Consider the following 15,531-nt stretch of genomic DNA (forward strand, 5'->3'; position numbering starts at 1 on the left):
TACTTGCCTCCTGATTCCAGAAGAACTTCCTGGCCAAAGCTTTGACAGCAAAGGCTACTTTTGTGGAGAAGAAACCATGCCCGTGTATGAGTCTGTGTTCATGGAAGATGGGGAGACCACCAGAAAAATTGCACTGGAGACAGAGAGACCGCCTCAGGTAGAGGTCCACGTTTGGACCATTCGAAAGGGTGAGCCAGACGACATTAATTTCTTGGCACTATTTTTGTAAAGGGGACACAGGGAAGGAATGGAAGACTCACCTTCATTTTGCTTCAACCTGTTCCTCTGGGTCAGAAGATTTCCTGATTGTTTAGAAACTAACATATGACTCCCACCGTTGCTGTTGTGGCCTTTAGCTTTAACCAGGACCTGGGCTAAAAAGTAAGTATTGACTTTTGGGTTTTGTTGTCTTTCTCACACAACCAAGGCTGGAGGAGTGCTGCTTAACCCTGTCTGCACATCAGAATCATCTGCAAAGGTTTTTAAATACCAAATCCCTGAGCCTACCTGCAGAGAGTCTGACTAATTGGCCAAGTGGGGTTAAGGGTTAAGGATTGGCTTAAGGGTTTGTTCTGCAAGCTCCGCAGGTGATTCTGATGTACAGCCAGGGTTTTAAACTCCCAAACTGTAGTCTACCATTGTTTCCCAGAGGAAGCTCAACAAGCATGAAAATGCAGTCATTCAGTGCACAGCTGAGTCTCTCGAACCATGCTGGGTACTCTGCAGTAAGACAAATTTAAAACATCATCCCTGCAGCTATTCAAACCATCCCATAGCTATGAGACTAGGGCTGATCTAGTCTGGTCAAGTTTTCTAGGAATCCGAGTGTAGAGGTGAGATTTCAATTGGGAAATAACGCACATCCTTTTTCAGTTGGCTCCCGCATAAGGCTCCAGAGCGCTCGAACTTGAATAAGTTTCAGCATCACACAAGGAGCTGGTTTAAAACACAGTTACCGGGACTTCCCTGGTGGCACAGTGGTTAAGAATCCGCCTGCCAGTGCAGGGGACGTGGGTTTGATCCCTGGTCCGGGAGGAACCCACATGCCATGGAGCAACTAAGCCCATGCGCCACAACTACTGAACCTGTGCTCTAGAGCCCGCTGTGCCACAACTACTGAAGCCCACATGCCTGGAGCCCATGCTCCGCAACAAGAGAAGCCACCACAATGAGAAGCCCACACACTGCAACAAAGAGTAGCCCCCGCTCACCGCAGCTAGAGAAAGCCCACGCACAGCAGTGAAGATCCAACACAACCAAGATAAATAAATAAATTTATTAAAAAAAAAACCCAGTTACCTGGCCCCGTCCAAGAAGTGTGAATTCAGTCAGCCCCCAGTATGGACAAATAGCCAGGTGATGCTGATACAAGTGGCACTTGGACCCATCCTTTGAGAAACAACTGCTCTAGCTTTTGTGGGCCTTTTTTCTCTCCCTTCTTTCTTTTTCAAAAGAACAAGTTCCTCTCTACCCCTTTAAAAATATGCTACAACACACATATAAGGCTCATCCCTGTTTATTTATTTATTTATTTATTTATTTATTTATTTTTGAGGTACGTGGGCCTCTCACTGTTGTGGCCTCTCCCGTTGCGGAGCACAGGCTCTGGACGCACAGGCACAGTGGCCATGGCTCACGGGCCTAGCCGCTCCGCGGCATGTGAGATCTTCCCGGACCTAGCCGCTCCGCGGCATGTGGGATCTTCCTGGACTGGGGCACAAACCCATGTCCCCTGCATCGGCAGGCAGACTCTCAACCACTGCGCCACCAGGGAAGCCCATCCCTGTTTATATTTGCTCTAGACCCAGGAATGTTGATTTGCCATCTCTAACTCCCTAACTCCTCTGTAACTGGTCACCAGGACTCAGCACTGTTCTGTTGGCTTCCCTAGCGATGACCTCACTATGCATCCATCGCCCCACATCTCTCGCCTCACAGAAATGCATGGATGCTTTTCAACTTGCTAGTGGCGCCTCTAAATAAGCTCTTGTTCTCAGCACTGGGTAATCAAGATCTGTGCATAGTGGACAGAGGAAAACCCAGGCTCCATGTCCGTTGCTCCCTGTAGACCTCTTGAGGATTATTTAAGTGGGCTGGTAACATTGCTCCTTAACTGCAAGGCAGTTTTCAGTTGTTCACGTGTTATTCTGATAAAAGCTATTCAGGCAAGGTTGAGACTGTGGGAGCCCCCTTATTCTCGCTCTGCCCGTTTTTATAAGGGAAAGTGAAAGGAGCTGTGACTGTTCCCCAAAGGAATATATGCTTTCTAGTGAGTTCAGGAATAAGGATGGCTTCTGCATTTACACAAACAACCTGTCTGCAAGACCCACTGCTGGTTCTTGCTGCCAAGCCAGGAGGGTAGCCCAGTGGCTTGGCAGGGACATAGTCTACCCAGACCAGGGGCAAGGGCAGAATGTCTAATACTGCCTTTGGCTGCAGAAACTCCATCCAGCATCCATGCTTGATTCTCTGTGGCTTTCCCCAGGAGTGGGTCCCACAGTCAGCAGCTCTGTCTCCCTTCTCTCTGTCCGCTGGAGAACCAGGGGAGGGGTCAGTGAGCCAATGAAACCAATGGAGTCAATTATAACCCTCAAGCCGTCCAAGTTCCTGGTTAAGCAGACCACACAGCCCCGCTCGAGACTCCTAAGCCCCAGTAGTGAGATGATATGCTCAGCCCAACCAGAAAAAGGGGTTGGTGGTTCCAGATAGAGAGCGCCTGACCACCTGCCCCACTTTGTGCTTGGCCCCAGGCATCCTCCAGCACTTCCATATTGAGAAGATCTCCAAGAGGATGTTTGAGGAGCTCCATCACTTCAAGCTGGTGACCAGGACAACACTGAGTAAGTTGTGACTCTCTTTACTCCTCCCTGGAAAACACATCTAGTTTTCAGTGCTCTCACTGAACAGGAGCCATGGTCCATGTCAGCATCAGAGGATATTGTCTCCCTCTCCTGTGGGTGACTAAACCCAGAGTCTCAGGAGGGTGGGAGGTCTGGTCTTATCTGTGGAGACTTCACATCTGGAAGGCTATGTCCTCAGTGGTGGGGACAAGAGAGAAAGAGAGAAGATGCCTGCATATCGATTCTTGTGTTGTATCAAAGCTCTGTTTGACTGTTTGGAACTGCCCCGGTTGGTCGTGTTTCTTTCAAAGCACTCAGACACTCAAGCATACTTGCAGCTCTCCCACTTTCTACGCTAGATGGAGCCTGGGACTAGATCCTGCTAGGCACTGCGTGGGGAGGGGCGGGGGGGGGGTAAGCACTTCCGAAGGAATAAAAGCCACAGAATTTCTATCCACAGGGAATTCTAATGGGCGAGACAGAACATGAAAATGCCTTCATTATGAATTAGTATACTTCTAAAGAGTTAAATACCTAAGTGCTCAGGGGAATCTGCAAAGAACAATGAGATGAGAGCCAGGTGGGCTTAGTCGGGAAGGCTTCAGGGAGGAGGTGGGTTTTGAAAGAGAAGGGTGTGACTGGGCAACAGGTCAGGGAATCAGTCTAGGGAGAAGGTGCAACCTAAGAGAAGACTCTGACAGGAGCAAACAAGAAATGTGGAGGTGGGTGGGTGGGTGTGGGTGAGGAAGAATTACAAAGGCCACATAGGGTGCACAGAAAGCTGAGAAGAGTTGGAGGTAGGAAGTAGTTAGAGAGCCTGGAAGGAGCGTGGGTGCTTGCTGCAAACTTACACACAGTGTAGTGGTGTTAAAATAGGGCTTTGGAAAGATGTCTCTCGGCTGTCAGATGCATTTATTAAGTACCTACTTTGAGAAGCCATACTCTAAAGAGCCCAGTATGCCATGCTGAGAAGTTGAACTCGGTCTCCAGACCAGAGAGCCCCAGTGGGGGGTTTTAAGCAAGCGAACGATGCATTCAGGTCTGTTTTTTAGAAAGTGGTACTTGCTGAATGGAGTGGCAGATGGGCTTTTAGTGAGAGAGCTGGTGATAGTCTGTAGGAAGCTATTAGACTGTATTAAGTCGGTTAGACAGGGGAGGAGGGGTCCCTGTGAGGGGCTGAGGTTAAACCATCAAGATCAGGATCAAAGAGAGAAATGAGTTTAGAATGACTCCAATATTAACAACTTTATGGACTGGGTGAATAGTTATACCGTTCACCAGTGGGAAACTCTGGAGAATGAGCAGGCATTGGTGACAAAAATGAGTTTTACTTGAAGCACGTTTAGATTAAGATGCTTGAAGTCCATATGAGCAGCATTATCCAATAGGCAGCTGGACATAGGGTCGATGAGGTCAATTGTTCATTCTGCAGGAGACAGGTAGACAACTGGACAGTAGGAGAATTCAAATGGAGGAGCTGGGAGTTCTTGTAAGGAATAAAGAGGCAGAGTCTATAGGATCAATAATGTGACTTATGAAATTACCAATTAATTTCAAAGAACATATTTTTGTTCATACTGTGGGCCAGGCACTGTGCTAGGCATTGGGGCACTTGAAAGATGATTTAAACAAAGTCTTCCCGTCACAGTTAGGATTTAGGGTGCATAATGGAGGTAGATGATGTGTGCCTCTGAAGGACGTAGGTAATGAGATGATCCCGCAGGGTCACCTGGGGACAGAGCAGAGCAAGCCTGACTCCTGTATATAGTGTGCCTGTCAGATCCTGGCACACCGTAGGGCTTTGGTAGAAGCTGCTTCCTTGCCTGATCCATCTCTCCTTTCCCATCGAATCCGAGAGAATAGGGAAAAGTGAAGAATCCCAGGGAGAAAGGAGCAGAGAAATGGAGGCCGTAAGGAAGTGGGGCATGGTCTCCTGTGGCGAGAGAAAGAAAAGAGTTTCAACAACGGTTCTGGATTAAGAGGTGCTTGCCGACCTTGGACTCGCGGAATTCTCCAGGTTGCAACACCATGAGCACAGGATTGAAAAGGCTGAAGAGGGCATCTGGGGTAGACATTTTGTTAGGAACGCTATTCGACAGAGCAAGATGATAGCAGGGGAAGGAAAATCCTACCACTGAGGGACCAGGAAAGTTAGAAAGGGATGGTCCAGAGGCATCGGGTGGTTTCCAGTGCTCAGCACGGGTGTGTAGTCAAAAGCGCTTGCTCAGTTAGCATGGCAGAAGGGGGAATAGAGAAGTTGGTGAGGACACGCTGGAAGTATGGACAGTTCCAGGGGGTGGGGGAAGAGACAACAGGGAGTGGAGGGGGACAGGAGCAGGGATGGCAAGGAACGGAAGGGATGCGGCCGTGTTCACCCAGAGCAGAGAGGGATCACGTGGCGGATGTGAGGCTGGAACTCTCTGCGGAGCCATAGGAGGCTGGAAGGGCTGCTGAAGGTGGTGTGAGGCCAGCGTGTGGGCATAAGACAAAGCAGAGGGGAGCAGTTTTTAACAGAGGGCGGCAGGAATGGAGAAAAGAGCAGTAAATAATCAAGCAACCCAAACTAGTATTCGGGCCTCAAAGAGTAAGCAAAGCCCCAGTAATGCACCAAGTACTGGTCTCCAAAGTGCCTTATCTGACCTGCTGCCAAGTGAGCCACCTAATAGCTAACGACGTGATAGTGGAGCAATTCGCAAATGCTAAGTAAACTGTAAAAATCCCAAGAACCATACTGGGTCATCGAAAAAGTTTGTTTGGGTTTTTCCGTAACATCTTATGAAAACCCGAACAAACTTTTTGGCCAACCCAATACTCAGGTTTTACTCCTGAGGAGGCAGTTCTGTATTATTCTTGGGATTCTTACAAACGCTGTGTGTTGAAATGAAGACTCCCTGGCCCATTTTCCGTATCTGTCACCAGAAAAGTGTTTCAGGGGCTGTTTTGCTGAAATCACGGGATGCTCATCTTCCAGCTCCCCTGGCAGGTCCGTGAGTGCGTGGGGAAGGGTGGGGTATATCGGTTCTACACCTCATTGGCTCTGCCCTCCTCTCACGTCTCTGGGCCACTCTGCGTTTGCCTTTTAGGCCAGTGGAAGATCTTCACTGAAGGAGAAGCCCAGATCAGCCAGATGTGTTCAAGTCGTGTGTGCCGAACGGAGCTTGAAGATTTGGTCAAGGTTTTGTACCTGGAAAGGTCTGAAAAGGGCCACTGTTAGATGAGACAGACAGTATTGGATAGAGTATAGCAAGAAAACTCAAGCTGCGGCTGGACTGCAGGCTTACTTTGCTTAAGTCAACAGTGCCCTAAAACCCCAAACTCAAATGCAGTCAGTTATTCACGCCATGCACAGCATAACTTGCTCCTTTATTGGAGTGGTGTGTCAGCCCTTAAACGTCTCCTCCAAAGAGACTAGAAGAGTCTTGAGTTCTCTGTGGTAGGAAGAGGGCTAGAACGCCGCAACCCTGCTCTAGTTTCTGGGAGAATCGCATTTCTTTACGGGTTAAAGAGTAAACAAAACCCCCGGGTTTCTATCTAGAAAGTTATTCCAGTGAAAGAAAGAGAAGGGAATTGCTTAGTAGGAGTCTTTTAGTACAGAGAAAATATTTGTATGAAATTCTGCTCTTCAAATTTTAGAATGTCTCGTGTTTTAAAAAAATTAACTCCCCATCTTCACACACACGTGTACACACACATGCGCACACACACACATGCACAGTGAACTACAGCCTTCATTCTGAGGCAAGGCCAGTGTAGACTCTCCCCTTCTTTCCCTCGCCTGGCTCTCAAGTAGCTTGGAGGCGGTTGGTACCCAGGAGGATGAATAAGGAATTGTGAACAGAAGCCTGTGCCCTTGGGTCTGTGGTATGGTTGTTGATGGCACCAACCCTGGGAAGGAACAGGAACACCATTTCCTGGCTGCCTTCACTTTGAGGGGGGAAAGAACTTTTCCATAATGACACACTTCTCTTTTCTCCCCGAACCTCCATAAAGGAGTGAGAATTGGGTAAAATTTTCAGAAACTGAATCCATATAAGACAAAAGAGTTATTGAGCAAAGGAGTTGATAGAAGTCAGCAAGGCCAGCCGTATGTTTTCAAGTCAACAAAACTCACCAATTAACAGCTCAATCCTCGCTTATTCTCTTGAAGTCATAGTTCTCTAGTCCACAAATTTTGGTTAGATGATAAAATTCTAGAAGCTTCTTAAGAGGGTGGTTTCCCTTCTTCTCCAGTTATGGGAGTTGGTTTTTACTTGGCAAAGGGTTTCTGTCCTCATGAGCTTCAGTTAGGAGAATTATTGCTCATTTGGGGAATGGGGATTCTGATAATGATCTAAACCTTCCTACCATTCTCCTCTCATGCACCAAGCATGGATCTGAATCATGGATCCCAGAGAAGGCTGCTCCGAAAATGTCTCTTTGCAGCCTAATACCAGAGCCCAGATGATCCATTCTGAGGCCTGGCTTTAGAAATCATCTTTGTGGGAAAACTATAAATTCTCCACAGCAGGGATCTCAAGCCTGCCTTCTAGATTTATCTCCTCTGAAGGGCCATGGATGAACTCTAGTGATTACTTAAATATTAAGGACTGAGAAATCCCATGTTTCCTACTTTGTGACCATAGGTAAGAGGAACATTTTTTTCCTTATTTGACACCAATAGGGAAAAGTGTAAAAGGTCCAGTCTTTATGGCAAGCTGGCATAAAGGAGTCTATTCTCATAAAAGAGACACAGGGACCTGGTGGTCAGGCCTTCAGGGGACGAGCCTCTTAGACACATTCTTCTGGGGCTGGGGAGGGGAGGGAAGGAAGGAGGACATCCAGGGCTGAAAGGCCACAGAGCATTATTGGTGGGAGAGGGGGTTGGGGGCGTGGTTAAGTAGCTGCTGCCTCCCTCCCAGAGGTGGCAATATCCCCGTAGTGTGGAAACGAGTCACCGGATCCTGAAGCAAAGCAGTGATTTCCCCTTGCGGATGACTCACCGCAAAGCCTTCCCACCCAGGTGTTCTCTGAAAGCTCAACCTTAAGGGAACACCCAGGGAGCTTCCCTAGATAGACTCCTTCCCCCAGGCACTGGGACACACCTTTGCCAAGCTCCAGTGTTCAGTGTTGCCTACAGAGTAGGACCGAGAGAGAAGAGGCCAAGCCGCCTGCAGTTAGTAGAGAGGAATGGATGTGGTTCTTCTTGTGTATTTATTTATACCATAAACACTTGGAACAACAAAGCCCATAAGCACCATTTAGCAGTTGTAGCCATTTTCTAGTTAACAAGTAACATGTAAACGAGAGTAACATACCAGTATTACCCTTTCACTCTTCTCACAGGACATGTACCTAAATATGGTACTTATTTATGTAGTCACTGTATTTCTGGATTTTTAAATTAATAAAAAACTTAATTTGGAAAAATCCTGTGCAGGAGTGTTGTGTGAGTGATTGAGTCTGGGCAGTACTGACCTTGGACTGGGTAACAGGTGAGGGGCAGGCCCGGCTTTTTTTTTTTTTTTTTTGGTTTGCCGTACGCGGGCCTCTCACTGTTGTGGCCTCTCCTGTTGCGGAGCACAGGCTCTGGATGCGCAGGCTCAGTGGCCATGGCTCACGGGCCCAGCCGCTCCACGGCATGTGGGATCTTCCCGGACCGGGGCACAAATCCATGTCCCCTGCATCGGCAGGCGGACTCTCAACCACTGCGCCACCAGGGAAGCCCAGGCCCGGCTTTTGCACGCTCAGCTTGACGCCCCTCTCACACTACCGCCTTGTGGTTAGGAGTGAGAACTTTGCAGTCAGCCGACCTTGGTTTTTAATCCCAGCTCTGCACTTAGCAGCTGTGTCAGTCTCCCCAACTATAAAATGGGGATAATAGTAGCACTGTCACCCTTTGCCTTCAATCTTGCAGTGAAATTTAATTTGGTCAGTTCATGTGAAGTGATTAGACCAGTGTCTTGTGCGTAGTGAGCATTCATTCATGACCGTGGGTGTTCAGAAATGGCATGGCACTGAAAACAGCCATTGATTTATGGCTTCTATTTAGGTTAAGACTTTAAGAGCTTGGGGACAGAAGGTCATTGACTTGGGCTTCAGGAGGGCCTCATTATGGGTCTGCTGCTCAGTGGCAAATTTGCATAGGGAGCAGGGTAAAAGTGTTGTCGCATATGTTGATCCAAACTAAAGTCCCTCAAACCCCTAACACCAGCTAAATCTCTGCTATCACAGAAGCCAAGATATAAGAGAGCTGCAGTGTCAAACAATGTAAGGACAGAAAAGGGCGCATTGGTGTTAGCAACACAGAAGTCATTGGTGGTGAAATATTGGAGAAGTGAGAGGAGCAGAGGCCAGAAGTGAGTGGGGAGATGAGGAATTGGAGACAGCAGCTCAAGGTCACAAGTTAGAGATGCTCAATTACAGAGAGTGGAGAGAAAAGGTGAAGGAAGTAGCTGGAGAAGGATATGAGGTCAAAGGAAAGCTTTGTCTTAAATATGGGAGATATTTGGCCATGTGTGAATACTGCAGGGAGGGGTCCTATAGAGAGAAAAAGGTGGAAGGTGATGGGAAAGGAGGGTGAGCCTGCTGTGTGGGTTACATGAGAAGCCACGCCCCCATGAGGAGCCCTCGAAACTCAATTCCTGACCCACAGCCTGGACAGCTTTTTAGCCTTTGGTTGCCATCCCCTTACTGTGAATTAGCTACACCTCGTTCCTGTCATCTCTGTTGGCTTGGTCTCTCTTTATACCTGACATACTTTCTTCTGGAATGATGGGCTGTAAGTCCCAATACTGCTCCGCCTCCGTTGGGGGAACCCCATGCAAACCAGACACCTTGGCTCCATCTGGCAGGCTTCCCGTTTCCTGATCGCCCACATCCAAATTTCAGCAAGTCCTATCAATTTGGTCTCCTAAATGTAGCCCATGTTTCTTGCTTTTTGCTCTTATCTTCCTCTCACAGGGTTTTTCCTCCCTATATAGTCTTTACCCACCCCCGCAAGGAATTCCCAGAAAGCCCTCAAGATCATCTCATAAGGGCACAAGGACAAGTCCTGCCTGCGACCACATTACCCACCCTTTTGGTTCATTCTTGCTTTGGTCATCCTCTGTGAGAGGTACTGCTGGAAAAAATGGCCATCCGCTGCCTCCATCAGAACACGTCTCGTGATGGTCACCACAGCCGCCAACTGTGATATTGCCCGAGGGTGCTCCTTCTGCTGGCCTAGAAGTGCCACCACATTGGTCCTGCTCTGGAGTCCTCAGTGTTCCACAGTGGCACCGTATCCCGTGCACAAGTGGAGAGAAGGCCCTCCTCCCTCCCCCTGCGATGTTAACCTTTGCCACCTTACATTAAACAGCTAACATGTAGTTGATGAGTACATATTATATGGACCAAAGCACAGTCTTCTTGTGCTTCAGAGTCTCCTGGAGTTTCTCAAGGAAACAAGCCTTTAACAAGCCCTTTAGGTTCCCCTTTCAGCTATTCTCAGTTGCCAATATGGAGAGGTTCTGCTGAACACAGCCACCCTCATTTTATTTATTTTGCAGCTATTGCGTATTTTATAAATTAAAGGTTTGTGGCCACCCTGCCTCAAGCATGTCTCTCAGTGCCACTTTTCCAACAGCGTTTGCTCATGCCTTGTCTCTGTGTCACATTTTGGTAATTCTCGCAATATTTCAAGCTTTTTCATTATTATTCTATATGTGATGGTGATCTGTGATCAGTGATCTTTGATGTTACTATTGTAAAAAGATTACAACTCACCAAAGGCTCAGAGGGTCGTTAGCATTTTTAGCGATAAAGTCTTTTTAAATTAATGTATGCACATTGTTTTATTAGACATAATGGTGTTGCACACTTAATAGAGTACAGTATAGTGTAAACATAACTTTCATATGCACTAGGGAAGCAAAAAATTTGTGTAATATGCTTTATTGCCATATTTGCTTTATTGCAGTGGTCTGGAACTGAACCTGCAATATCTCTGAGGTCTGCACGTATAAGCCTGTAAGACAGATGTGAGTCTGTTCCCCTCATCCCTCTTTCCTTTGGTGCACATGTACTGCTTTTATTCCCCAATGAATCCCTCGTGCAAATTGACTTCAGGGGGCCCAACCCCACCAGTCTGCCAAACAAGTTCAGATACCTCTGAAACCTCCAAGCGGAAGAGAGAAGTCCTTGAATGCAGAGCCCCAGCTACAGCATGAAGTCTCCCAAATATTTCATACACATTTACAAGTTTGTGCCTTTGTGTATGTTTTCCCACCACTAGTATGTTCTTCCCTCTTCTTTGCCTGGCAAACTCCTACTCATCCTTCAAGACCCGGTCCAAATGTCACCTCCTCTCTGGAGCCTTGCCTGCTCCTCCCCAGAGTTTGCCACCATTTTCCATTTCTCCCTATGTACTCTATCCTCCAACATGCCAAATCCATTCTCCAGGTACCTACTGTGTCCTTAGTACTTCTGTGCCTTGGCACACAGCTCCATTTGCCTGGAACATTCATCCTCTGATGTCTCTCCTTCACGAACACATACTCAATTTTTAAGACTCACGTTGCTCATCTCAGACTGTCCACCTCTTTCAGGCACAGTTCGTTCTTCTCCTAGGAAATAACAACCAAAACACTTACCCTGTGCCAGCCACTGTAGTCATCGATTGACATGTATGTTTTCCCAGTTAATCCTCACCACAGCCCAATGTGATAGGTCCCATTATTGACCTATTTTAGAGATGAGGACATTGAGTGCATTCACCTTTCACATGCCTTCATGTGTTAAAATTTAAAGCATTTGCCCAGCCACAGTCTCCCTGATAAGTCTGGAAAGCTCTGAGAGGGCAGGGACTCAGTGCCCAGCACTTCCAGACATTCAATAAATATTTGCCAAGTGAATAGTCAATGTGATGAGATTCTTTCTCCAGCTGGGAAAGAAAGCAGTCCAGGGATTACTTAAATATCCAAGGGTGAGGCCAGCCTTCAGGACATTTTCTCTGTACCTAAGGAAAACGAATAAAATCTGGGTTAACAAATACAAATGAAAAAGTGTTTGTTTGCCTTGAAAAATGATTTTCCATAAGGTGTCTTTTATTTATTTCATCTGTATATATATTTTTTATTGAAGTATAGTGGATTTACAATGTTGTGTTAATTTCTGCTGTACAGCAAAGTGATTCAGGTATATATATATATTTTTTTATATTATTTTCCATTATGGCATAAGGTGTCTTTTAAAATCACTGATAAATATTGGATTTACACATAGAGGTTATTTTTTGGTGCTTAAAGCAAGATGTCCCTGCATTTATGGTATCAGCCTCACAGCTGTGAAGGATTCTTGCTTAGACTTCAATATTGTGGATAAGTATAGTGTCTATATTTCTATATATACTATCTATATCGTAGTGCAAGATTTAGAATAGCTACAGTACATATTACAAAACTTTCATGTCTATATGTGTATGAGTGAATACTTAGACTCCCACATGGTGTATCTAGAGCCTTCACAAAATGGACAGTACAGAAAACCCAAGGCCTGGCTTCAAGTTAATGTAGACAAGAGGCGTTCTGAGTTGCCTCCAAGTATAAGCAGTCCCCAATCTAGGAATGAAATATTGGCCCAAAATTTGGAATCCAGCGTGCCTTTTCTTATAGAAACATTCTATCTGATGCTCGGATCTCCAGGCCAGTCCACACAAGCCTCTTGAACTTTGAACGTAGCCAAATTATATAGAGCACTAATTAGTACCTGCTTAAGCTCTGTCCTGGGGGCACAGGCAGAGGGGTGGAGAGATGAGCAAGCAGGGAGTTTCCTTTCACTTTTCTGGGTGGGGCGGGTGAGAGGGGGGTGAAGAGCAGGCTCCAGGCAAAAATCTCAAAGAAGGCAAAGCTTGTACTTGCCAACCTCGTCTCTCCATTTCATCACACATGCTCTCCGGGTCCCCCGTGCTGTCATCCCCTCTTCACATCCCGCCGTCCTAGACCCAGGCTTGCCTCGCTCCTCAGAGAACCTTGGACTCCACCATTAGCTACCTCACTCAACAATCAGAACCTGATTTCCTTCAGGGCAGCTGTCTGGGCCTTCATGAAGGAAGCAGGCTCAGTGACGTGAAGGAGAGTTGCTTAACCCTCAGGTACCTTTTCACTTCTAAAGACTACTACTCTTTATTACCCTGAAATGAATTCCCCAATTACAAGATGACAGGCAGAGGGCTGGGGTGAGCGAAAACCTTCTGACAATGGAGACAGTAGGAGGGAGGGGTGTGTGTGTTGGGAGGGTTGATATTTGGGGGGGCTGGAGGAAGTAGGCGGCACCGAGTAAGCAAGGCATTCCTACTGTTCCTGTCCGAATAGCTGCCCGAGGAAACACTGCAGAAGGGCTTTAGCCATTTTCAGTCCTGTGATCAAGATGTTCACTTCTGTTTAAAGGCTCAGCAAAATGAAAGATAAAATAAGAATTTTGGAGTCAAACCTTGCAGGGAGCCCACTCCTATCAGGAAACCAGGAGGAGACAGGGAGCTAATACATGCAAACGCTTCACATTTCTTTCCCTTTCTCCTTGCTTCCTACACCTCTTACTCTCAGTTTCCTTATCTGTACAATGGGGAGAAGAATAATCCTCACCTCATAGGGTTGTGGTGACATTTGAATGAGATCATGTAAAGTGCTCATGATGGTGACCGGCATGTAACAAGTGCACAGTAAATTCCAGGGTTTTTTTAAAGTTAGATGAACCATTTGTTCTTGAACTCTAGTAGTTCAGAGAAAGGGGAAAACAGTCTAGGTCAGGCAGAAAGTGGAATCGGAGCCTGGTTTTAAAGGAAATGCCAACCTGGGATTGCTAAAAGGTCCTGGTATAGAAAAGGAGAGGGCATGTCCCCACAGGACTTCAGCCAGGACTCAGTAAGAGCAAGAACCTGATTTTAATGCCAAGGAGGGGAGGAATAAATTTACCCACTAGAAACTGAGAGCTGGGGCTGCTGCATTTAGTTTTAAAATGTCATCACATGACTACAAGTTAGGAAAACGTGGTTGACCACTTTTTCGGTTCTGAAAAATGATCTGGAGGTTGTTGTTGACCATGATGTCAATAAAAGCCACAGTGTGACATGCGACTTGGCCATCCAGTGTTCATTTACTTACAGGCTATAGTAATAGGTAGACTTCCTTCTTTCATCAGCTCTTTATGGAACACCTGCAGAGGGCCAGGTGCTATGCTTGGTTCTGGGGTTTCAACAGTGAACAAGAGAAACCTGGCATTTGCACACACTGAGGTCAAGGTCTACCTGAGAACACGTGATTCCAGGTGGGATGAAAGAATCAGTCCAAGGTGCTACAAGAATGTAGATCATGGGGGCTTGACCTTATCATGGAGGAGCAAAGAAAATTTCCCTGAGGAAATGACATTAAAGGACAGGCTTAAAGAAGACTTAGGAGTTGGAGTTCCACACAGTATTTTGTTTGCAAACAAGGTTTCACTGCTTTAAAAGAATTTGAATAAGCATTGAACTAAAGCACTGATTCTTCAGGTGACTCCTGTTTTCATATAGGCGCTCCTGGTAGGGAGAGCGGGGTAGCCACTGGAAGTCCTCCCCTAAAAAGCAATTCCACCAAGGAAAGTAGATAGCAGAGCCCTAAAGGGATGGAACACAAGAGACGGGAATTTTTTTTTTTAATTTTTATTCATTTATTTTTATTGAAGTATAGTTGATTTACAATGTTGTGTTAGTTTTATATGTAATGCTGACTTTTCAGGTAATCCTTCAGATTCACATCTATTCCCTTCATCAAGACAGGGAAATTTGGATGAAGGGAATAGATGTGAATCTGAAGGATTACCTGAAAAGTCAGCATTAAGTACGGCTCTCCAGCGGGGAGAAGGGGACTGCTTAGGTGCTGGAGTGGGGGAAGTGACATACCGAAGTGAGAAGTATTTTATCACTGACATTGTTTAGAATTGCTGGAGCATGGTGATAATAAGTCTAATTTTTAGTCGATTCTATTATTGTTTTCAAATTCTCCAGAGACAAAACACCCACTTATTGACTGCACCCTGTGGACCACTCCCACTTCTACCCCCTCACTCCCCCCCCCGCCCTCATATGCCACTAGGTGGCAGTCAGACAGAGGTTGGAGAGAGGCAGACACAAAGTTTTCAACCCAGTTCTCAGGAACCTTTTACTCTGCAATTCTAAGAAAATAAGTTCTCAGGAGTACCTCTTGGGATACAGCCTCTTCTCAAGCAACTAAAGTCGTTTGTACACTTGCCTTGTTAGCACCAAGGAAAGTAGCCATTTATGGCCCTGAGGTCATGTGAGGCAGAAAGGAGAACTGAGGCAATCAGTTGGTTGTCAGGCAACCCAAAACCCCCTTCTGCAGGAACTGGCCAACTGTTTCCTCAAATGTCTCTTTTGCTTTGGCTAGTGGAGACCCAGTCTGAGTATGATTACTCTCCTGGATCTGAAACAAAGACACACTCACATGGGGTGGGATTGGAAAGGACCAGATATTAACCCCAAGCCGCAGGCAGGGGGATGCCTGGAGCAAGACATCAGGCTTGAGGAGGCTTTAATGCAATGCAACGGGGAAGGAGAAGGATGTTTGGTTGAAAGGAAAAGGTCAGTGTGCATTTGAAGTCAGAGCTGTGGCCTGTGGGATGCCCTGAAGTTTTGGAAACTGAGGACAAGCTCCAAGAATATTGAGACACTCTGGCAATG

At 46.5% G+C, this 15,531-nt stretch overlaps 1 protein-coding gene across 8 annotated transcripts in view; it reads left to right on the plus strand.

Moving 5' to 3' along the window:
* The window catches only part of CHRDL1 (chordin like 1), a 117,512-nt gene extending 109,306 nt beyond the window's left edge, over positions 1–8,206 (plus strand). For all 8 annotated transcript variants that reach the window (XM_060087706.1, XM_060087704.1, XM_060087705.1 and 5 more), the window contains 3 exons: positions 21–188; positions 2,751–2,840; positions 5,924–8,206. In XM_060087706.1, coding sequence (XP_059943689.1) covers positions 21–188; positions 2,751–2,840; positions 5,924–6,054 — 389 coding nt within the window. In that variant the 3' untranslated portion in view covers positions 6,055–8,206. The remainder of the gene's footprint in view (positions 1–20; positions 189–2,750; positions 2,841–5,923) is intronic.
* Positions 8,207–15,531: the final 7,325 nt, after the last annotated feature.

The sequence above is a fragment of the Mesoplodon densirostris genome, chromosome X, assembly GCF_025265405.1.
Source record: "Mesoplodon densirostris isolate mMesDen1 chromosome X, mMesDen1 primary haplotype, whole genome shotgun sequence".
Classification (NCBI taxonomy): Eukaryota; Metazoa; Chordata; class Mammalia; order Artiodactyla; family Ziphiidae; genus Mesoplodon; species Mesoplodon densirostris.